This window comes from Choloepus didactylus, chromosome 1 (genome assembly GCF_015220235.1).
Source record: "Choloepus didactylus isolate mChoDid1 chromosome 1, mChoDid1.pri, whole genome shotgun sequence".
In the NCBI taxonomy this organism is placed as follows: domain Eukaryota; kingdom Metazoa; phylum Chordata; class Mammalia; order Pilosa; family Megalonychidae; genus Choloepus; species Choloepus didactylus.
Genome location: NC_051307.1, coordinates 211,858,600 through 211,881,882, shown reverse-complemented (window position 1 = coordinate 211,881,882; position 23,283 = coordinate 211,858,600). Strand labels below are relative to the sequence as shown.

The window sequence follows — 23,283 nt, the reverse complement described above, 5'->3', positions numbered from 1 at the left end:
TTGTGGGGACAGACTAATTAGTGTTGATTAGGTTGGAATCCTTTGATTGAGTGTTTCCATGGAGACGTGACTCAATCAACTGTAGGCAAGACCTTTGATTGGATAATTTTCATGGAGGTGTTACCCCACCCATTCAGGGTGTATCTTAATTAAATCACTGGAGTACTTTAAAAAGAGCCACACAGGCCCAGAAGTTGGCTGCAGCTGAGAGATACATTTTGAAGATGGCCATTGGAAGCTAACACTGACATTTTGGAGAACGCCATTTTGAAGCGCAAACTGGAAGCAAGCAGATGCCAGCCATGTGCCTTCCCAGCTAAGAGAGTTCCAGACACCATCGGCCATCTTTAGGGAAGGTAACCTGTTGTTGATGCCTTACCGTGGACACTTTATGGCCTTAAGACTATAACTTCGTAACCAAATAAACCCCCTTTATAAAAGCCAATCCATTTCTGGTGTTTCGCAAAACGGCAGCATTAACAAACTGGAACACATGGTCTATCTTTCTATCCTAGAGGTTCTCAAATCGGGCCTTCTCCCTGAGACCCTTTCAGGGTCAAACTAATACTACTAAATGTTCCTTACCTTTTTCACTTTCTTTCCCTCACAAGCATACGTGAGTCTACGACATGGGATAATGTCAATGCTCTGATAGCCACTGGAATGAGTGCTTGTATTTTCCTGTGCTTAAAAATGTTTTGTTTTAAGTTCTAATATGGTAAATATCAATAGATATAATCCCCTTAAACAAAAGCGTTTTGGGGTCCTCAACACTTTTTAAGAGTATAAAGGGGTCCTAAGATTAAAAAAAAAAAAAAAAAGGTGAGCCTCTGATCTAGCCGCTGTCTCGCTTTCCAACCCCATCTCAAAGCTCTAGCTCCCTGACCTCCTCCTTCCAGCATCTTGAACTTGCCTTTGTTTTTTCGACCTCTGAAAATGCCATGCCCTCAAAGAGTCTTATCAAAACTTCCTCCACCCCCTGGTTTTAATCACTGCCTCCTCTTCATTGCCTCTACAAAATTAGTAACAATTTGTATTATTTGTTCATTGTCTTCCCAGGGAACTTCTCTGTCTTATTTAATCATCACTGTGCCCGGCTTGGTGCCTGATGAATGAATAATGAATAAATGAGTACATGGAGTCAGCAAGTCGATTAAGGAGGGAATGAAGGAAGGGGGCTGGTGCTCGCCACTGGGCCAGCCCCTCTGGTCTTTGGCCGCGGGCAGGCGTGCTGCTGCCAAGACCACATTACCTGCTGGGGCACCTTGAAACGGACATAGGAGCAGAGCTGGAGCATTTCACTCATCTCTTCTGGGGTGGACGGGATCAAGGGAATCTTCTCTACGGCGGCCGAGTTCTGCAGTTCTTTGAGCCGTTGTACAAATTGATTATCAGTCGAGTACTGCATGCCTGTGGAATTCAAACCCAAACAGCTTGGCAATGATCCACCTTCTTAACAACCACCATTTTACGTAGGAAACTTCCAGTATCAGCCCAGAGCTAACACATTTCATGTTTCTTTCATCAATAAAATTTTTTAAAATCAGTATTGTTATCTTTGCTCAATGTCAAAACCACACTGTGAGGAACACAGAAATAGACCTTCAAGACGTTTGAGTCCAATTATTCAAACTGGGGTCCATGGACCAGCAGTGTCGACGCACAAAAAGTGCAGAATCTCAGCCCCTGCCTTTGCCTCCCAAATCAGAAACTGCATTCAACCAGTTGCCCGGGGATTCACATGAGCATTAGAGCTTAAGAAGCACTATTCTAAAAAACATCTTATTTTCCTTGAGCCCATTTCACAATTGTGTCATTGAGAGGAGATTTGATGAAATACATGATGGAAAGTAAATGGGACTGGGTTGATTTACTACTCCTTCCCTTGGCCTGGACCCCTGTGGTAATCTTACATTGCTGAGGTCAAGGGACAAAGCACAGGGGAGAGTGCAACTGCCCTCTACATGGTCCCCCTTCCTCTAGGAAAGCATCAGGCGACGCAGTGCCTGAAACTCTGAGATTGACATTGATTTGCTACCGCCCTAGAGCGTGACACCAGATAGTATATGGAAGCTGATGTCATGAGTTAGGGCAAAACTAATTTCCACTTCTAACACTGAGCAAATTTCTAGGTGTTTAAGTTAGCTGAAAAGATAGATTTTAGAAAGAAAGGCAGTAGCATCAATAATAACAGGCATGCTGTAGAAATCCATACTTCATAAATTTCCATCTTAAAATATAACCTACCACGTGTGGCTTTTACACCATGGGGTTGATTGCATCGTCTGTTTTTTCCCTCTCTAAAAAGTAATCCTAGACTAAATGCAACATGGTTTCCTGGATTGGATCTTGGAACAGAAAAAAAGGGCATCAGTGGAAAAACTAGTGAAATCCCAATAAAGTCTGCAGTTTAGTAATCGTAATGTACCAATGTTGGCTTCTCAGTTGTGGCAAATATACTATGGTAACGTGAGAAGTTAAAAATGGGGATAACTGAGTAAGGTGTAAATGGGATTTGCTGTACAATCTTTGCAACTTTTCTGTAAATTTAAAATTATTTCAAAATAAAAATTTCATTTAAAAAGAAACCTAGGTAGGATATAACTTTGCACTCTCTATACTTTTTCATTTTCACATACAAACAATTAAAAATTTCCAGTTGAAACTAAGTATAAAACTCGTCTTGAACAACTGAACATGTATTTAAATAAGCCAGTTAGATCTGTTCTTCCATAAGTGATTCAAATGTTGATAAATTTCCATAGGGGCTGTTCCCTCAATTCTCAAACTTTATTATTAACAGACCAAATGATTTCAGACCTGAAGCTTGGGGAAAAGAGAACAGAAAACCCTTGGGGACTTGCCTTCAATTTCAATGTCCTTAACAGACCTTAAAACTATTAATTTTCAGAGCGGCAGAAGGATTTTAAGGGCCCATTTAGTTAAGTTTTAGTAAAAGCTGTAAGTATCCAACTCATGGTGGGTTCTAGTTGATTCATGTAAGGAGGTGGAAATATGAAAGGACTTCGAAAAAGAACTGCAGCCTAAGCTCCAATCAGATGGCCTGGGATTGGTTCCTATCCTGGCTCCAGCAGTAATGTAATCTCTTTGTGCATCAATGTTCCCATCTATAAAATGGATATGATATCTGGATTGGGAGGTAATTACACATGTAAAAAATCATTTAGAGGCATACTTAAAATTTGGACAATTTACCATGTATAAATCATACCCCAATAAAGTACTAAAGAGAAAGAAAGAGAGCCAGAAGGAGAGAGAAAAAGAAAATATGAGTTTCTCTCTAACACATTATAAATCCATATTTTTAGAAGTATAAAAGAAAAATGAATTTTAAAATATCAAACTTCAGACAGTAATTTCTGGATACCAATTACAGCTCAATTGACATGTATACATAACACAGAAACTAGTTTGTTAATTTTTAAACAAAAAGATGTTATAATGAATAAAGGCTTCTGAGTTTTCAGCAAAAAGGGGGACAGGCACAGCTAACAGTACCTTCTTCTCATAGGGTTACTGCAAAAATCAAATCCACATGAAGAGCTTGCTTCATAAGAGTTCAATAAATATTGGGTGATACTATTATCACTATATTTCAAAGTGCTTCCATGCTGCAAAGTACATACCCATTTTAATTAACCACCTCAAATTCTTCATGGAACAAGGCTAGCTCTATCTTTTAAAAGTCAGTATAGTTACATTATTGTTATATAACTATTGTTCAGTTATCATGATTAGTAAAGCATTGCACATCTCTAAAGCACACATCAAGAAGATGATTCTGGAGAAATAGTCCTAGTGGACATTGGCCATTTGTTTCTTCAGAGTTTCAGACCCCACTGTACTCAAGTCACTCACAAGGACATGTCAGCCTTGCAACTCACCAGCGGGGCACACAAGAGACAGGCTGCAGATGTCCGATGGGTAGTACGCAGCATATACCCCAGCCACATGGCCGCCCATGGAGGTGCCTACCAGGTGGAAGGGTTTTTTGTTCAGCTTGAGGCATTCTACAAACTATGGAAGGAAATGAGAGGGAGGCTTGGTTATATGGCTGCAGGCAATGGCATTGGTTATCACAGAGTAGAAAACCCCTCTATTTCCTATGGGGACAACTGAAAAGGGGTATTGATGAAAGAGGATCTGCAACTCTACTGAATCCGTTATCAAGATGAGCTCTGTGGCATGAATATACTTCTCTGTACCTGGCACAAGTGACTGAGGGGTCACTTATACATATAAAATCAACAAGGATTCCCCCAATTCATGAACCAGCAAAGTTTTCTGTAACAGTCCAGAGAGTAAATATTTTCAACTTTTATCTGTTGCAACTACTCAACACTGCTATTGTAGCACAAAAGCAGCCAAAGACAATATGTAAACGAATGATTGTGGCTGTAAAGCCCTTCCCATCCCTCCACCTATCCATTCAAATAACCATCAACCCATCGATCTGTCCCTTCAACCAACCATCCAATCATCCATCTAAGAAATTTTATCAGATATCTACTATGTAGGAACTATGGAACTATGACCAGGTGTTGAGGATATAGTAAAAAAAACAAAGAAAGAGGGTTCCTGGCCTCATTAGAATACATAGTTTAATGGGGGAGACAGACATTAAATAAACACATTTTCTCCATCTGGGGAAAATCCAGTGTCAACCTGAAACTTTCAGGCTAGTAAATTCCAAAAGGCACATGAGCCCTTGTTACCTTGAAAGCCCAGCCAGAAGGTGCTGGAGATTGATGCTAAAATTAGACAAAATGCAGAGAGCACCCACCCACCCCCCATCCTCTACAACCAGGCAGAGAGGTCATTACTGTCATCATGCAGCTAAAAGCAGAAAGACAGACCCCTGGAGAAGGAAATGGTCTTAAGGAATTCCATACCTCCTTTTTCAAAGGGCTGAGGAAATGCTCAGGTTGGGTTTCTTCAGAAACAACTGCAAGAGGCTTAGGGAAGGATAGTCTGCCTGGCCCCTCGTTGCTGACCAAGGATTTTATCTGGTTGACATTTTGTTTGCAATTACTTGCAGACAATGCACCAGGGACTGGCCACAAGAAAGCATGGAACTCTTCTGCATGCAACGGTGGGCAATACCCAGTCTGGGTAATCTGGGTGGAGCCTCCTGCTTACCTGGCGTATCCTCTTGACTTGTCCGTCTATGGACAGGTCATCCATGGAGGAGCGGGTGGTGCCCTCATGTCCTGGCATGTCCACACAGACCACGTGCAGGTTCTTTGGAAGGAACTGAGGACACACAGGCTCACAGAATTAGCATGTGGTGGACAGAATGTGTGTGCCCTCTTTTCTGGGACAGTTGCTCCCACTTACAAGTGACCTGAACAGCCACTCTTGGGGATCTATGAGCCTGAGCCAACAGCATTTTACCCTAATAATATCTGATGGGACCAAGCATTGCCAACAGCCTGGAAGGAAGCAGAGGCCCCCAAAGGCTAAAACACAGATGGACTGGATTGAGAGGTGACTAAAAAAGGTGGGGGACAAAGGTCAGGGAACCAGGCTTGAGTCCCTTGCTCTTTCTTGACACTGGTTGGTAGATACTACCTCCTTTTCCTTTCCCTCACTCCTTCCACACTTACTGTAGTCATGCAACAACTGACTAGGAACTAGAAGGGATGGTCCTCTTTCCCTAGAGCCCTGGCCAGTTCCAGAGCCAACAGGAGAAATGCTTTCCCTAAACACCACGTCTGATAACCTGTTTTTTTGGAGAAACTTAAATACTTGCTGAAATGTCCCTTTCCTGAAACTCTTAAGAGATTCAGTACAGATGAAAAAACTGAATATTTCTGGTTCTGCTTTCAACTACTGTTTTGTTTTCTTTTACAAGGTTTATTAAGGTCTAATTCCTGGGGTCATTATTATCCTAAAGCACTTTTTTCCATTTAGATATGAACCACTTTCAGCCAGGAAACTGAGAAACATCAGTCATTAACAAACAGATATCTAGTTATAGGAAGGAAGCCTGGGACGCTTATCTGAGGTGGGGACAGGAAGCAAGAGGTTCACTAAGGCTAGAAATGACTGATCTCACGGTGCAATCTGGAAATAAGAACACAAGTAGCTGGAGGATGAGTGAGCCTATTCCTCCTGGTGTAGACGATCACTTGGGATCATGCAGGTATGGTCCTGTTTGAACTGGGAGCCTGGGACACTGCCCTCCCAGGACCTCTCCAGCCCTGGCCTCACCAGCCGGTCACTCTTACTCAGTTAAGCAAGTAGACATCCTCATGTAAATCAGGGTAAAAAATGAGGGACTTGGAAAACTATCCCACAGATCTGACAGACCAAGACTACTTCTCTTAACAGCTAAGGAAAAAAGTGAAAGGGAAGAAGCAGAAATAGGAGAAGGGGAGAGGCAGAAAAGGAAGGGGAAGGAGGAGAAGGAAGAGAAGAAACCTGAAGTATAAAAGAAGAAATGATTTTTTTTATAAGTCTAGTCTTGGTACTTACGGCAGTTCTGAGATGAAGTTATTTGTTAGAAATCATCCCTAAGAAACATTCATAAGGTGAAATGATTTCTAAGACACAGATCTTACCAATAACATTCAGTCAATTCATTTTTGACAAAATGACAAAAAGAATGTGAATAATAGATCACATTAGTCTTAAGATGACTTGAACCACACTTCTGGGTTCCCTCTGCTTTCTGCCATTGCTGATGACATGTCCATATCACCCTACTGAGTGACAACCTCTCTCGAGAATAATCTAGAAATGCACCTTGACCACGCTGAGCCACATATCCTTGTGTGCAGAGAACCCATGGAGCATGAGGATGGAGGGTTTGTGCCCAGGCCTGCCCCGGAAGGAATAACAGAACTGATAGTCTCCATGGTGAACATAGCAGACCTGCATACCCAACGTCCTCCGCCAGTACCTAGGGAGGAAAAAAACCAGTAAAACATGATCAGGAGGCGCCAGATAAGTGGCTTCAGGAGGGGGCGCAGGGCCTCTCTATAGGCTTCCTTAGCAGTAAAACAAACACTTTTCCCAGCCCTTGACCTCCATATACATCACTAGAGTCCCCCAGAACTTCACCCTCAAGGAGCATGAAGACAAACCATTCCCAAGAGCATATTTTATTAATCAATCTACCTAGAGAGGGAAAATGGAGTGTTTTCTTAAGGATCATCTGACGTGTAATAACCTTTTGTTAATATATATTTCTAGAGACCTGAAGAGAGATTTGTTTATTGGGAACTATTTGTATTGGTCCTCTGGCTTTATTCCTCACAACATATGGCAGCTCTTTGAAAGCTCAGCTTCTGTTGGTTACATAAGACTTGGCAGAGCTTGAGTTTGGTCCAAATCCGAGTTCAATATGAAATCACCATCTAAACAAACTGAATTCTCTGCATGAAGAATCTCTCCAAGATGAAAGGTAAATTAATTCAATCAGAGATTCACTTTGTGGTATACTTTGTACCACAGAGGAGCCAAGTGTTGCAAATGCAAAAGCAAACAACCTACACTGACCAGTTTTAACCCTTGATGGGGTGAAGAGAATCCTATCATATATTCATATTTTCTTGCATCTGTACGTAAAAGCTATGGGAGAATATACAGCACCCTATTAAGATGAACACCTGCGGTGGAGGTTGGGAAATATGGTGGGAAGCAGGTGGATGACTAATAGCGGTATGAGGAAGACTTGCACTGCGTTCCTTTTAATATTATTTTAACGAATGCATTACCTATTTGTTGGGGATTGAATCACGTCCCCCACAAAAGGCATGTGCAGGTCCCAGCCCCTGGTCCTGCAGGTGTGAACCCATTTGTAAACAGGACCTGGGAAGGTGTTATTAGTGAAGGTGCCCAGACTGAAGGAGGGTGGGCCTTACTCTAACACAGCTCAAGAACGCATAAGCAAAGGACATTTGACATGGAAGGGAAGCCACGGAGATCCCAGAAGCTGGGAGTCAATGGAACATGGAAGAGAAAGGAAAAGATGCCATCCTGTGCATTGCCAGGTGATAGAAAAGCCAAGGACAAAGGATCGCTGGCAGCCAGCCCGGAACACCACGGTCTTTGGGGAGAAAGCATCGCTTTGCTGACGCCTTGATTTTGGACTTCTCCCAGCCTCAAATACATGAGCCAGTAAATTCCCATTGTTTAAGCCAATCCATTGTATGGTATTTGTTTTAGCACCTAGGAAACTAAAACACTGTTCAAAATATTAAGTATTATAATAAAATCAACTGTTCAGCTTAAAAGTTCTTCCTATGATAAAGCAAGCATATATCAAAATTATAAGTCATCATACCAAACAGTTTGTTCATTCATTCATATCCCAGCTCACTCATTTATTAGCTTTGTGACCTCAAACCTCAATTTCTTTATCTGTAATATGGGGAAATGTTGCATTCTTCTCGGGATATGGCAAAGATTAAAAGAGATAATTCCCGTACAAAGTCTTGTTCAATGTCTGGCACATGGTAAGTACTCAATATATATAATTTTTAGTATTATATAAAAAAGATTCTATCCTTCAAAAATCATTTGCCCAACTTCGAAGACAAATAATAAACTGGAGGAAATATTTGCAACAAATATGACAGTCACAGATTGATATTCTTAATATATAAAGTGCTTTTAAAAATTGATCTGAACCATACTAAAACCTTAATTCAACACTGGGTAAAATAAATGAAAAGAAATTCAGGATAGAAGAGATATGAATAACCAACAAAACATAGGAAACACATTCCACTTCACTAACAAAGAAATGAATATCAAAACAAGAGATACCCTTTTTATGGACTTCTAAATTTAATTTAATTTAAATCTAAATTAAAGTTGTTTTTTTAACCAATGATAATCTTCAACTTTTCTAGAAAGCAATCTGGCATCAGGAGTCTTAAAACCATCACGCCCTTTAACCTAGTAATTATACGTTCAGGAATAATCTGTTCCAAGGAAATAAACAGCAACATTGGGGATAAAAAAATTATTTCCAAAGATATTCAAGATACAGTAATTTAAATTAGATACACACACAAAATCATACTAACTTTAATGTCCATAAACCAAGAACTTGTTACATAAATTATAATACATCTAGACAATGGAATTTTTTTTTGCTGTTAATAAAAATAGAATTTTCAAAGAATATTGAGTAACATGGGAAAAATTTTTATGACATATATCAAGTGAAAAACAAAGGACCCTTTTTTTACAGTACTGATTCCAATTCTGTTAAAAAAATTTAAGTATAAACACATGAGGTGATGGCAAAGAGGCAGCAAGAATCAAAGGTATTGGGATCAGACACCCAGGGGAGTGAATCTCCCTGGCAACGTGGAATATGACTCACGGGGAGGAATGTAGACCCGGCATCGTGGGACGGAGAACATCTTCTTGACCAAAAGGGGGATGTGAAAGGAAATGAAATAAGCTTCAGTGGCAGAGAGATTCCAAAAGGAGCCGAGAGGTCACTCTGGTGGGCACTCTTACGCACACTTTAGACAACCCTTTTTAGGTTCTAAAGAATTGGGGTAGCTGGTGGTGGATACCTGAAACTATCAAACTACAACCCAGAACCCATGAATCTCGAAGACAGTTGTATAAAAATGTAGCTTATGAGGAGTGACAATGGGATTGGGAAAGCCATAAGGACCACACTCCACTTTGTCTAGTTTATGGATGGATGAGTAGAAAAATAGGGGAAGGAAACAAACAGACAAAGGTACCCAGTGTTCTTTTTTACTTCAATTGCTCTTTTTCACTCTAATTATTATTCTTGTTATTTTTGTGTGTGTGCTAATGAAGGTGCCAGGGATTGATTTGGGTGATGAATGTACCACTATGTAATGGTACTGTAAACAATCGAAAGTACGATTTGTTTTGTATGACTGCGTGGTATGTGAATATATCTCAATAAAATGAAGATAAAAAAATAATAATAAAAAAAAAGTTGATCATAGTTAAGATTTATTTGGGTACTTTTCATATTAGTCACATGACATACATTCTATATCATTGCACAGCATACGAAATATTCCTATCCTTTTTCAAATGAGGAAAGTGATGCCCAAATGTGTCAAACTGTCACTGGAAAACCCGGGGTTGCAGCCAGGACTGACACCTCTGCCAGCCTGCCTCTCAGCTCCTTATGATCTTCCTACTCGCCTCTCATATCCCTTAGGATGTGCTGCCATATGAAATAATTTTTGGGGTGTCACCTCTCCCCTACAGGAGTATAGATTCCTTGGAGGCAGGAACCATATCTTAATTCTTTTCAGAGGTCATTTTAGAATCAAGCCTGATTTCTAGCATGTATATTCATGGCCCGAAAGTATACTTTATCATATTTATATTTTGGATACTGTGATGATATTCGGGCTTCCTAAAATATTTAGTAAAACTGGGAGGTCACGTTACAGATTAAGGAGCTGGCAGTAACATGAAACCATGAATATCTAATTGTAAAGTTAAAATTTTTATCTAATGGAATATTATATAGCCATTAAGAAGATGAGCTATATCTAGAGGTGACATCCATATGGAAGAATCTCCAAAATAAATTGAATTTTAAAAAATATTAAACGATTGGCTTAAAATGTTTCAGTTGTGTAAGTTGTATGTACACATGTATGTATGTTTATGTGTGTGTTTGATGTATACTTGTATATGTATATTCTTTTTATATATAATAGTCTATTAACATTATTATAGCATAATAATAAAGTTCACTTATATAACACATTACAAAATTGTAAGTAGCTGCTTCCTGGAAGAGGAGCTGAACGTGAGAGAGAGAAACTTAATCATTTGTAACTTTTGGATTTTGTACTATGTTCATATATTATCTATTTTTTAAATAAGTGACTTTTAAATAATTATACTTACAACTAATATGCAACCATTATAAAAAAAAAAGAATCAAAGGTATTAAATAAAATTAAGAGAGGGGTTACAGGTAATTTATATTTTGTGTGTTATGTTTTTACAATCTTCAAATTCTCCACAACTGTAGCCCAAAGTACAGCATGTGATCAAAGAGGAGCTGGGAGGACCTTGTTTGGAAAAAGTGAGATTCGAGCAGGCACTGGGCTAGTCTCTGCTGGAGATGGTGGAGAAAGACGTGGCATTAAGCAGACACAGCAGAGGCCAGAGCTCGGGGTTGACCACACAGGACTTGAACCTAGAGTGAAGAGAAGGCAGCCTGGAGCACCAGGCTCTGGAATGAAGACTTCTTCAACACCAGGTGGGGCTCCTTGATACTAGTAAATAGTTCTCATTTTTCATATAAAAAATTAATCCATTTTTTTCAAGACTTCTTGAAAAGGTGCACCAAATTCTTGTGAGGGGTGGTGCTATGGCATAGGTAATAGCTGACAATACTCATTCTGAAAAAATTAAAACAAAACCCCCAAGCAAACAAACCAACCGAGAATGCTATTAAAATGTCAAAAATTAATTTTGGTGATGAATGCACAACTATATAATGGTACTGTAAACAACTGAATACATGCTTTTTTTGTATGATTGCATGATATGTGAATACATCTCAATAAAATGAATAATAATTAAAAAAAGAATGCTATTATATGTTATAATTGGTACAGTCACTGGAAAACTATACCAAGGCTCTGGAAATAAGGAGATGGAGAATGCAAATGGTCAATAATTTCAAAAGATTCTCTCAACGAAAAAGTGGGAAGAAGACTCTTTAAGCCTACTAGGCTAGCTCAAAATTTGTGAAAGACCAATGTCCTAGATGGGAAAAGCAATCTTTTTGGTTTAAGGATAATAGAGAATGGGTTGGCTCTAATTCATAACATTACATAGCAGAGATTAGAAAATAGCTGCAAGATTACAGAACAAAGAGAAGAATTAAGTTGTGATGAACGAATGTCTCCAGAGCAAGATCTTTTACAGTCAAACAATCTAGGTAAAAAAGCCAAATTCCTCCTGTTTCAGGGACAAAAGTCATCGAAGTCTCTACTGTCCTAAATAGAGAAGCCCAAAAAAGGAGCCTCCCTGGAATTTCTCTTTGAGAAAGGCTTCCTGAGTCCGGCTCCTAGTTAACAGTGCCTTCTGAAGAAAAATGCTTTTACTTTGTAAAAACCTGACATATAATTCACATACCATAAAATTCACCCTTTTGAATTCAGTGGTTTTTAGTATACCCACAAAGCTATGCAACCATCACTGCTATCTAATTCTGGAATATTTTCATCAGCTCAAAAAGAAACCTGAATCTATTAGCGTTCACACCTCATTCTCTCCTCCCCCTGCCCCTGGCAACCACTGATCTACTTTTGGTCTCTACAGATTTGCCTATTCTCAGCATTTCACATAAATGGAATCTTACAATATAAGGTCCTTTGTGTTTGGCTTCTTTCACTTAGTGTAAGGTTTTCAAGGTTCATCCATGTCATAGTATTATTGGTCCCACTTTGTGCCAATTTCACACCGTCTTAATTTGCTGAAGCTTTATAATTAGTCTTGATTGCTGGTAGTGTAATTCACCTTTGTTCTCCTTCAACATTTTCTTGCTTAATTGGCTCCTTGCTTTTCCTTATAAACTTAAGAATCAGTTTATTAAATGCATCCAAAAAACCAGCAGGGATTTGAATTGGGTGTACATGTGATTCCACAGATCATTATGGGGGAACCAGACGTCTTTGTGATAGTAAGCCTTTCAACCCACAAGCATAGCATGTCCCTCCATTTATTTAAGCCTTTAAAATTTCTCTCCTTAGTACTTTATAATTTTCTGTGTAGAGGCATCCCACATTGTTCTTTAGGTTTATTTCAGGTATTTTATACTTGCTGATGCTACTGAAAAAAATGGTATCATTAAAATTTTTGCATTTTTATTTATTTGCTGCTGGTCTATGGAAATGCAGCTGATATTTGTTTGTTGATCTTAGATTCAGGAACCTTGCCAAATGCAATTATTAATTTTAGTAGATTGTCTACATATGCTTTTGGACTTTCTATGTACCCAGTCATGCCAACTGCAAACAATTTCAGTTTTACTTCTTCCTTTCTAGTTCTTTTTTCTCTCTTATATTTATGACTTCTTATCTGGATTTCACTACTGAGTTTCTTTGGACAAAGAGAAACTTCAGAAAATCTGTCTCTTCACCTTGTGAAAATCTTGATGTTTCCATGACACAAGAGAAATCAGAGCTGCCGTGATGTCACCCACAGTGGCCACGGCGCCCAGGTGCTCTGTTCTGACTCCCGGCAAAGGCTCCGGCACCGTCTGCAAGAGCAGCAGTCATCCATGTTGCTGCAGAAACTGGCTGGCCGTGCTCCAGGGACACGTGGTCCCAAGAGCGAGCTGCTCTGAAGACCAGCTATGGCCTAAGGGAGACCTGCTCCCTGCTCTCTGAGGAGCTGAGAAGATCCCAAAGGAAAGCCGAAGAGAGCGCATGATGTGATGTTTTCACCCCACCTTTAATATGACCACATAGCTGGGCGGGGATTGGGGGTGGGATCTGGGGTGTGAAACCAGCCCTACCGCCTGCTGTTCTGTTCATGCAGCAATCCCGAAAATTAACCTGACCCACCCAGGTCAACGGGATGATCCACTGCAGGTTGGCAAATGAAGGCCTCTGGAGAAGCTGTGGCTGAGGGTTTCTTAAGAGACATAAGTGACTCATGGAAAAGCTGCTCAATCTATGACAACGGCTGTGCAAATGTCACTTGCAGTGTGGTGATTTGGAGAAAACAAGCTGTACAGGTTGGGGGCAGGGGTGGGATCACGGCATTATGGGTTCACTTGCTATAGTCATAATCTCTCATGTCACAATGCCACTGGGAGTGATCTGAAAGGTTTTTCATGATTTCCATCCTTCCAAACCAGCCGGTTTCTTCTTGTTCTGTACAGCTGAATTCACAAAATAAAGAGCATTGTGTTTGTCCTCCAGCTGCAGCTCTGAGCTGGGTGACAGGCATGGGTGAGTTTTAAGCTCACATACATCTGTACTGCTAATTAATAAGGTACAGAGGCTCTGACTGTGGGGCCTCTATGGTTCTGGTAGTATTATTGTTAGTAGAAGTGAATTATTTGCTGTGCAGCATTATTCACAATTGCTAAAAAGAGGGGACAACCCAAGTGTCCACTGACAGGAGATTGGATAAACAAAATGTGGTATATGCATACAGTGGAATATTATACAGCCATAAAAAGGAATGAAGTTCTGATGAACAGGGATGAACGTTGAAGACATTATGCTAAGTGAAAAAAGCCAGTTACAAAAGGACAAACATTGCATGATTCCATTTATATGAAATATCTAGAATAAACAAATTCATAGAGACAGAAAGTAGATTCAAGGTTACTAGAACCAGAAGGGAGGAGGGCGGAGATTGGGGAGTTATTCCTTAACGAGTACAGAGTTTCTGTTTGGGGTGATGAAAAAGTTTTGGTAATGGATGATGGTGACAGCAGCACAATATTGTAAATGTAATTAATGCCACTGAATTGTATAATTAGACATGGTTAAAATGGCAAATTTTATGACATATATATATATATATATATATATATATATATATATATATATATTCCCAATAAAGATAAAGGAATGAAGTGCTGATTCATGCCACAACATGGAAGAACCTTAAAAACATGCTGAGCGAGAGAAGCCAGACACATAAGGCCACAAATTGTAGGATTCCATTTATGTGAAATATTCAGGATAGGCACATCCAGAGAGCCATAAAGAACACTAGTAGTTGCCTAGGGTTGAGGGTGGAGGGTGGGCGGGAGTGATTGCTAACAGATACAGTTTCTTTTGGTGAAAACAGAAATGTTCTGGAATTTGATAGCAGTGACGGTTACACAACAAGTGAATGTATTAAAAACCACTGAACTGTTCACTTTAAAATGGTGACTTTTATGTTATGTGACTTCTAAGTCAATTTTTAAAAAGTGACTTATTTGCTACGAAGTTATCGTTCTCGTTAAAAATCAAATACAAAATTATTTTGACATTCTGACTCTGAAAACCTTCTCAACAGCCCAAGGAATTGGGAGGCGGAGGTTCATGCAGCATTGGGGTTGCTTTCCGCCTGTGGTGTTGAAATTAGCCTTCATATAATCACACCTCTTTAGGCAGCCATAGCCATGGTTACGGGCACATCAGTGAATCACATTCTCAGCTTCGATTTGATTTAATAAAAATGTCGTTTGTGTGCAGGGGTCCACAGTGCCTCTGCAGAGCCCACGGGGGCACACCACCAGGCCTCTCCATGTCAGGGCCACACGGGAGCCCTGGACCCAAAGCCCAGAACTGCTGCTGCCAAAGCTGCAAGGGCAGTGGGCGGGTAAGCAGAGCCTCAGCTTTGCCAAGGCAGAAGGCGGTCCTGGGCCCCTTTCAGAGGATCACCACCCCAGAGGGAGAAAGATGAAAAGCTCCCTTCTGTTCAATCAGCTTCCTCTCAAGGATCAGAGCTTGGCTGGCAGGCGGAAAATTCCACACTCTAGTGAAACAAAAGGGAGCCAGAAAGGATGGCAGATAAAGGGCATAAGCCAACCTCCCTGGTTTTTCTCTCTGTGCACAGGACTTAGTCCTAACTTCCTGAAGACCTGGTTGAATCTCAGCGTGCCCATGTATGGCACAGAGGAACCTGCTCTCTCACACCAGGGGATGCATTCCACGGGCTGTGGGAAGGTGATTTTATTTGGAAAATGTACATGCCATGAAAAGTCGCTGAAGCAAATCATGAGAAAGTTACTCTTTTCAACTACTAACCTGACTGCATCAAAGAAAAAGGCTCTGATGGGGGCTGTGACGGTTTGTTTTTGTTTTGTTTTGTATTTGCTGCTGTGTTTTTGACACATCTCGTATTTTTTACAAAGAGAACAGAGACTGGGAGTCTTTGGTAGACAACAGTAGGTTAGATTACCATGTTATTTTTATGTTTAATGTAATATTTGGGGCAAGTATGGCAAGTTTTCCATTTAAGGTAGCAATATAAAGCTTCCTTTAAAGGTTAAAAAAGCAAGTCAGTATAAAGAAAATATAGAAGGAAATAAAAGTATACATTTAACTGGGTATGCAGATGGAGCAAAAATCATGAAAGTGGTACAAGAATGACAGAAATTTTGGAAACCTTGTTTCTTTCTGTCACTTTACTAACAAATGCTTTTATGACTAACCTAACTAAAACCACTGTTCTGTCCTGCACATGCCATGTCAATGGTCCTGGCTTCTAACTTATTTTTTAGTGTGTATTACTGTACCCGTAAAAACATCAGTGGATCAGCATCCAATGGCCAGGAAAATATCAAAGGAGTTGATAAACGGGCACAACCCTTGCTTCAAGACAGAACCAGTGACTTTGGGAGTGTGAGTGACCTCCCAGGCAAAGACACTATCAACCACCTGGTGAGAAGCAATCACCAATTCTTCAAGAATACTTCCAAAATTCCAAAAAAGATGAGAGGTTTTCCACTTTTTTTGTATGTTTGAACTGTTTCATGATAAAATGTTGAAAAAAAAAAAACAACAACAAACGACAAGCAAGGAAGATGATAGCATTGTGCTACTTCAAGAATAAAATGAATTAACTTACCAATAATAGATTCTTATCAGCGCTGAAGGCCACAGGAGAAAGGAGGCTACAAATGCGAGGATTGGGATGGCTAGGGTCCCACCCGCGATCACAAACATGTTAACCACGTCAAGATCCATCCTGCCGTTTAAGGCTGGCTGACACCTGCGGGGGCCAAAGAAAGCAGTGCATTGAAACTCTCCAGAGAAAAGGGGAAGAAACAAAAGGGGAAAGAAAAGTGAAGGACCCAGAATGACAGTAAAGATCACGAGGAAACAAAAGTAAGCATGACATAACAACTAACTATAAAAAGGGATCCTTGTGTGAATCCTGGATTTAAACAACAACAACAACAAAAATGGCTATAAAGTACATTGTTGGGACAACTGGGGAAATCTGACTAAGGACTGATATTAGATAACATTATTTTATCAGTGTAATGATGAAATTATACTTAAGTAGGAGAATGTATCTGTTCTCAGGAGACGCCTGCTCAAGTATAAAGGGGTGAAGTACAATGATATCTGCTACTCAATTTTAAAAGGTTCAGGAAAGAAAAAATAACGTGTGTGTGTATGTGTGTGTATTGGGGTGAGGGAGAGCAGAAAGAGCAAATATGGTGAAATGTTAACCATTGGTGAATCCAGGTGAAGGGTAAATGGATGTTCAGTGTATTATTCTTTCAACTTTTCTATAAGTTTGCAATTTTTAAAAATTAAAAGTTAGGGAGGACAAATGACCTTATAGAAGCAGATAAATGAAAAAAATATGCAGCTACACATGAATGCCTGTATATGGAGAGAATATCACTGGAAGTACGCACCAGGAACCCCTAACAGTGGTTGCACTCAAGGTAGGAAACCAGAGAGCTGGGAAGTCAGCAATAGAAGGGAGCCTTGTTTTTCACTGGACACCATTTAAATCTTTTGAAATAGGCACCATGTGCAGAACAGTCTGTTCAAAATAAATAATGTACAATAAAACATGAGGGGGGAACAAACCAAAAAAGTACGCTGTTCAAGTGTACTTTCTGGTGTCTCCTGATGACTTGACAAGCACATCTAGAGGCTGGAATGAGAGCCCCCTGAGGTCAGGAACTGAGTCTCCAGCACCCTGACAAGCCCTGGCACAGAACTGGAGCTCTGGAAATCATAGCCAAATGTCAGCCCAGAGCCCCCTCCCAGTCCTGTATCATAACCCCACAGCATGGTTCATTCCTATCATGGATCAAAAAATGTTTCAAATCACATCATTCTCCTCAATACAGGGAACAACTTCTGCAATACCCTGTAAGCCATACATGGCCCTCTGTCTTGTTTCTCACTAAACGTGCAAAAGAGACACCTAGAAAAAGCAGTAACATCTAGCAAATCACAGCCTTTCTTGTATTTCCTGTGAAATGGGTAGATCTGTCCCGTAGGCCTCAGTCGCTGATACATATTTACATTTTATAATGAATTCATGCGGACAAAGCATGACCTCACAACCACAAAGCATAGGGGCTGGCAAACTTGCTCTGTAAAGGGCCAAATAATAAATATCCTAGGTTTTGTGGCCATAGGGTTTCTGTTGCAACTACTCAATCAGTTGTTAGAGTGAAAAAGCAGCCATAAACAATACATAATGAATGGGTGTGACTGCATTCCTATGGCTGCAGGTCACATTTGGCTTGCAGGGCATAATTTGCCATCACCTGACATGGCACGTTTGACCCTGTCAAATAGGCAAGGCGGGTGTTTTATCTGCTGTTTTACAGGCTAAGGAAACTGAGACTCAAAGAGCTTAAGTAACTTGCCCAAAGCCACCCAGTGGGTAGAGTTATGACTACAAAACAGGTTTCCAACTCAGACCTACAGACCTTTCCACTAAGCTCAGCTTTGTCTAATTTTTTTTGAAATTACCTTTTCTCAATCTTTGTAACCTTTGGGCTATTAAACACCCATACTCATCATCACTAATTTCTCCACTGAAGATGTGTCATCTCCATTTAGATGTTTTCTCTCTTGCAGAGCTTTGGCCAGAGGAGCCCCTTGAAGTCTAGAAAGGGGGTAGAGGTGGGTTAGATGGTTCTTTTTAATTACATGCATACTCTACTGAGTCCAGTTCTTAGTCTACAGTGATGAAAGCTACTGCCTTCCAGGAGCCTAAATGCTGTCTTTGTTTCTGACATAACTGCCTTCTCAGGTTCTCAATCACTGTAAGCACTTATCCAGCATACTTAAATCATTGGCCTGTTTCCCCTTCTAGAACAGGAGCTCCTTGAGGGCAGGGATAATCGTATAAGTTCTTCTTTCTGCACAGAATACAGAAGAGGTGCAAATGAATTAATAAAAAGCAAAGCTAGGTCACGACCGGGTCTTTTCCCCCAACTGGGCCACGGAGCAAGCCGTGGAATCCCGCGCCATGACCACCTTGGGCCTTGCGGGACGGCTCAACTGTGTTCCGGCCAGAGCCTGGAGAACCGCAAGATCACCCCTTCTGTGGCATTCTTTGAGGAAAACGAGTTCTCTAGGAGGAAAGTCTGAACCTGCCAAACAGTCCCTTAAGAAGCCAAAGTTACCAGAAGGTCGTTTTGATGTACCAGAAGGTTCCCATTTAGAGAAAGAACCACTGGAAAAATTTCCTGATGATGTTAATCCTGTTACCAAAGAAAAGAGTGGACCCAGGGGCCCAGAGCCCACTCGATATGGAGATTGGGAACGTAAAGGACGTTGTATTGACTTTTAAGTCATGTATAATTTTTCTGAATATGTACATCTGAATTAACTTATTTTTTATTACTTTATTTCTTACATAGTTTAAGGCATCTGATTTCTATAATGTGTTTAAAAATATATATGATGGCTTTGGAAGAAAATGCGCTACTATAAATTGGGAAAGAAAATATTTCTACATTAGCACATATGACTAAATCTGTTGAGGTATGGAAGTGATTATAGAGCTGCAAACTTTTACTTCAGCATTTTTCAGTTTAAATTAATTACTTACTTGTAAAATGAAAATAAAATAATTTTTTAAATTCCATTACCATGTGCTAGGTAACAGTGACTTTTTAAATGTGAGTTAAATAATGCATTATAGTTTGAGTAGGCCACAGTAACTACAGAAAATCTTTTAACAAGGAGCTGGATTACTTGCTTCAAAACCTGGCTCCACTTCTTACTAGCCATGTGACCTTGTTACTTACTTTCTGTATGCATTAGTATCCTTATGTGTAAATTGGAAATAATGATGGTTCCACTTCATAGGGTGGTTTGAGGGAGAATTAAATAAGTAAATATGTAGTCCACTTGGGGCAGTGTATAACACATACCTCCCATTAAATGTTAGCTATTCTTAAATCATAAATATATTTTTCCAAGTATTTAGACTATCTGGGGAGGAAAATTAAGAAACAGTAATTTGAAATACTTCAGTTGGAATTGTTTTATATGTATGCAACACTTAAAAATCATTAGTTGAAAAATAGTGATTATTTGCTTGGGTGCACTGAGATCAAATATGTTAAGTTTGTAAAACATAAAATTCAGGTACAGAGGGCAAATATGAGAAAAGCAGAAAATAGAATCTGCCAATCTAGTCAGATTTGATGACTCAAAAGCTCCTATGCTATGGCCTTGATAACTAGGTCAGGAAAAGTCAAGTCCAGTTTACAGATCTGGAATGAGGGAAGGTCAGGATTTGCTGGGCTCCCTTAGGTTTCCTTTGTTACAGGTCCTTGGCCTCATGTGGATAGAGATTGGGCCTTCAGTTCCAGGCTACTCTTGAATTACCTAGGAAGAAAGGGTTAGCAGACTCTGTGGAAAGCAGGATGCCATGGGCTGATAATTTTGTGATATTATTTGAGGAGATTGTAAGGAGACCTATTTAAGAAAATAAATTTTTTAAAAAGTATATTCTACCCAGAAACATACTAATAGTGTACAAATAAGGACTAGTCATTTGGCCTTTATATCAGTTGTCTCTCAGTCAGTGTTTGTTCTGATTGCAGTTACTGTGTATGTTGTGAAGTAATAACCACATTACTTTTAAAATATCCTATAATTTAATCAGCCTCCAATTAGCCCAGATTAGTGAAGGTTTTTATTAGGTTAATTCAAAAATAGTACTTCAAATTATTTTGTATTGTATAGTCTTGCTTGTGTTTTGTTATAGTCATCATTATATGTGATAGAGAAAAGACAATTTATGTACCAAGAGCTGATATAACAACCAAAGAGTTGTATGAAGATAATAGAATCTTTAATCTCTGTTAACAGTAATGTATTTCATGACAGTTACCGAAATATTTATGGTCTTTATTTCCATCAAACATTAACGAAAAAACTTGAGAACTCTCAATTTGGAACACGAGATAATGTGAGCTTCATGGAAATCTGTTTCTCACATCTCCTCCTTCAGAAAGAAAAGTTGATTGAGAACCCCAGCTGCTGCCCTTTGGCATCCACTACTCTGTTCTTATTGAGGCCCCCACCAGTGACTGAGCATATAGATGCTATTAATGCCAGCCCTTTCCTGCGATGGGTGAATTTGGTTCAACAACTCCCCATAGTCCTGCTCAAAATTTTTTTAGGACTGTGCTGCAATCCAAGACTTCCTACCTAATTCTCATTTTCTTTCTTCTCCTTCACCATTGTCAGATCCTACCTGCTCCTCCCTTTTATCATTCACAGATATCTCCCCCAATACATCTCTTAATCCAGTCTTGGCATCTGTTTCTTAAAGAACCCAAAATAACATGGATGATTTTTTTTTACATTTTTTATTATGAAATATGTTATATATTTCATATTACTTCAAATATATATATGTTAACATATACTGAAAAGTGATAACTTTCAAGCACAATTTAACTAGTCAGAGAGTAAATTTCAAAGGATGTTATGGGTTACAGTTAATATGGATGATTTTTAAAACACACTTATAAGTAGGTTTTCAGAAAATGTCACTGGCTTTTTGCAGTATAATTATAGTTTAAATAATTAAAAAAAAAAAAAGCAAAGCTACAAAATGGGCCCAATCTTTAATTTGTTTAAATTAAATTGTCAACTATTGCCAATGATGCTGTCAGAAATATGACATTTTCCTCTCTCAGTAATTACAAAACTCCCTGGAGAAGTTACCTATTTAATGCTGGGTACGGTTTATGCTGCTAAAAGGCTTCACCATCAAAGGGTGAACAAACTAATCGTGGAGGAAAGGGAATCTGTGCAAATCTGTTTGAATATCCTAGGTTGCAAATAACCTGATAAAGATGGGGAACTGTCAGCTTCAGAGGACTTTTGCATATCAAATTAAGTCCTTAAAAACTTCTGAGGCCCACCATAAATTCTAGAGCTATGGGGAGTTAATTATATTATGTTCCTCTGGACAAGGGATTAGAACATTTTATGCCCAAAGCCTTGTATATCATAGTCTCTGACACTGAAGATGGTGGCCCTGAACTGAATTATTTTGACTATATGATTGTCAAAAAGAAACCTCATTGCTTCCTTGGTGCCTGGCACAGATGTCACAGTCAATGTGGGGGGAAGATTTCATCTGGCTCCATTTTCCATTTAACTGTAGAAGAGTCTTCAATAAAGAGCTTTTGTCAAGCACAGTCAATTTAGTGAAACTTGGAACCCTGCACAATTCCCCTGACAAGGTCAAATAAAACCAGCGCTGCTTTCCTAGTTTTCTATATAAAGAGTGAACAATTACTCCTATCTCTGCAACATCCTTCACTTCACAAATGACTTGCCGCAGCTTTCCTTTATAAAGGCAGCTCCCCTGCCCCTGCCAGTGTTTATTTGTAGAATATTCCAGTGCTTGAGGGGAAGGTTGAAGACAAAAAAACTGAGGCCTTGAGAGCCAGAAGCCACCAATGAACAAAAAGCAACTAAGGGATGTGATGTGGTGATTTCGGATCATGAGGCCCATACAACTAATGGTTTACAGGATGACTTTATGGAATATGAAGTACACAGCATTAGATAATATGAACATACAGACTGAGAAACATATTCCCTTTTCAGCTCTTTTTCAGTCTTGCTTAGGTCAAAAAGAAACTCAGAAACTCAGTGAAAGAGCTCATTAACCTTTGGGCCTTCTTCTCCAGGCAACAATATTGAGCTATTCACTAACACTGTATCTTTGTTTTATTCTTATGGATACTTTCAATTTATGGTAGGGATGCAAATTAAGTTTAACAATACATGCAAGCAATTTAAAGAATAATGTTAAGAAAGTAAATGTTAAGGTATATGGATCTGGCGAAAACTGTGATGGCGGTCCGCAGATGGTTGCCATTGGGATGGCGCACTGGTGCGACACGCGTGCCCGGGACTGGAGTTCCAGCTGGCACTCTCCCTCCTGGCTCTTCCACACACTGGCTGCAAACCCTTGGATTCCTTGACTACTAAATGAGAACATTCAACCAAATCATCTCTTCCGTTCTGTCCTCCTGTGGTAACTTAAATCATTTCTGAAATTATGCCCAGCAATCAAAGGGTAGGATCTGACTTGCCCCGTAAGTATCTTGTTCCATTATATTTTCCCAGAACTTAAAACGGTGCTAGGCAAATATATGGTGCTTGATAAGGTTTATTGCCTGAAGAAATCAGGAAAACAAAGGAACAACAAAACACTGGTTTTACTTATCTGTTGTGCAAAAAGAGGCACCCCAGAGTAGAATTTCGTTGGCCCTGCAGCAGTGTGAAGCAAGGCATGTCGCAAACG

At 39.6% G+C, this 23,283-nt stretch overlaps 1 protein-coding gene across 4 annotated transcripts in view; it reads right to left on the bottom strand.

Moving 5' to 3' along the window:
* The window catches only part of ABHD6 (abhydrolase domain containing 6, acylglycerol lipase), a 58,467-nt gene that overhangs the window by 9,749 nt on the left and 25,435 nt on the right, over positions 1–23,283 (bottom strand). For 3 of the 4 annotated variants that reach the window (XM_037799042.1, XM_037799027.1, XM_037799019.1), the window contains 5 exons: positions 16,585–16,728; positions 6,769–6,925; positions 5,161–5,274; positions 3,906–4,038; positions 1,253–1,410 (listed from right to left, as the gene is read on the bottom strand). In XM_037799042.1, the coding sequence (XP_037654970.1) occupies positions 1,253–1,410; positions 3,906–4,038; positions 5,161–5,274; positions 6,769–6,925; positions 16,585–16,703 (681 nt within the window). In that variant the 5' untranslated portion in view covers positions 16,704–16,728. Of the gene's footprint in view, positions 1–1,252; positions 1,411–3,905; positions 4,039–5,160; positions 5,275–6,768; positions 6,926–16,584; positions 16,729–18,464; positions 18,601–23,283 lie in introns of all 4 variants that reach the window. The other variant, XM_037799035.1, reaches the window with a different exon arrangement.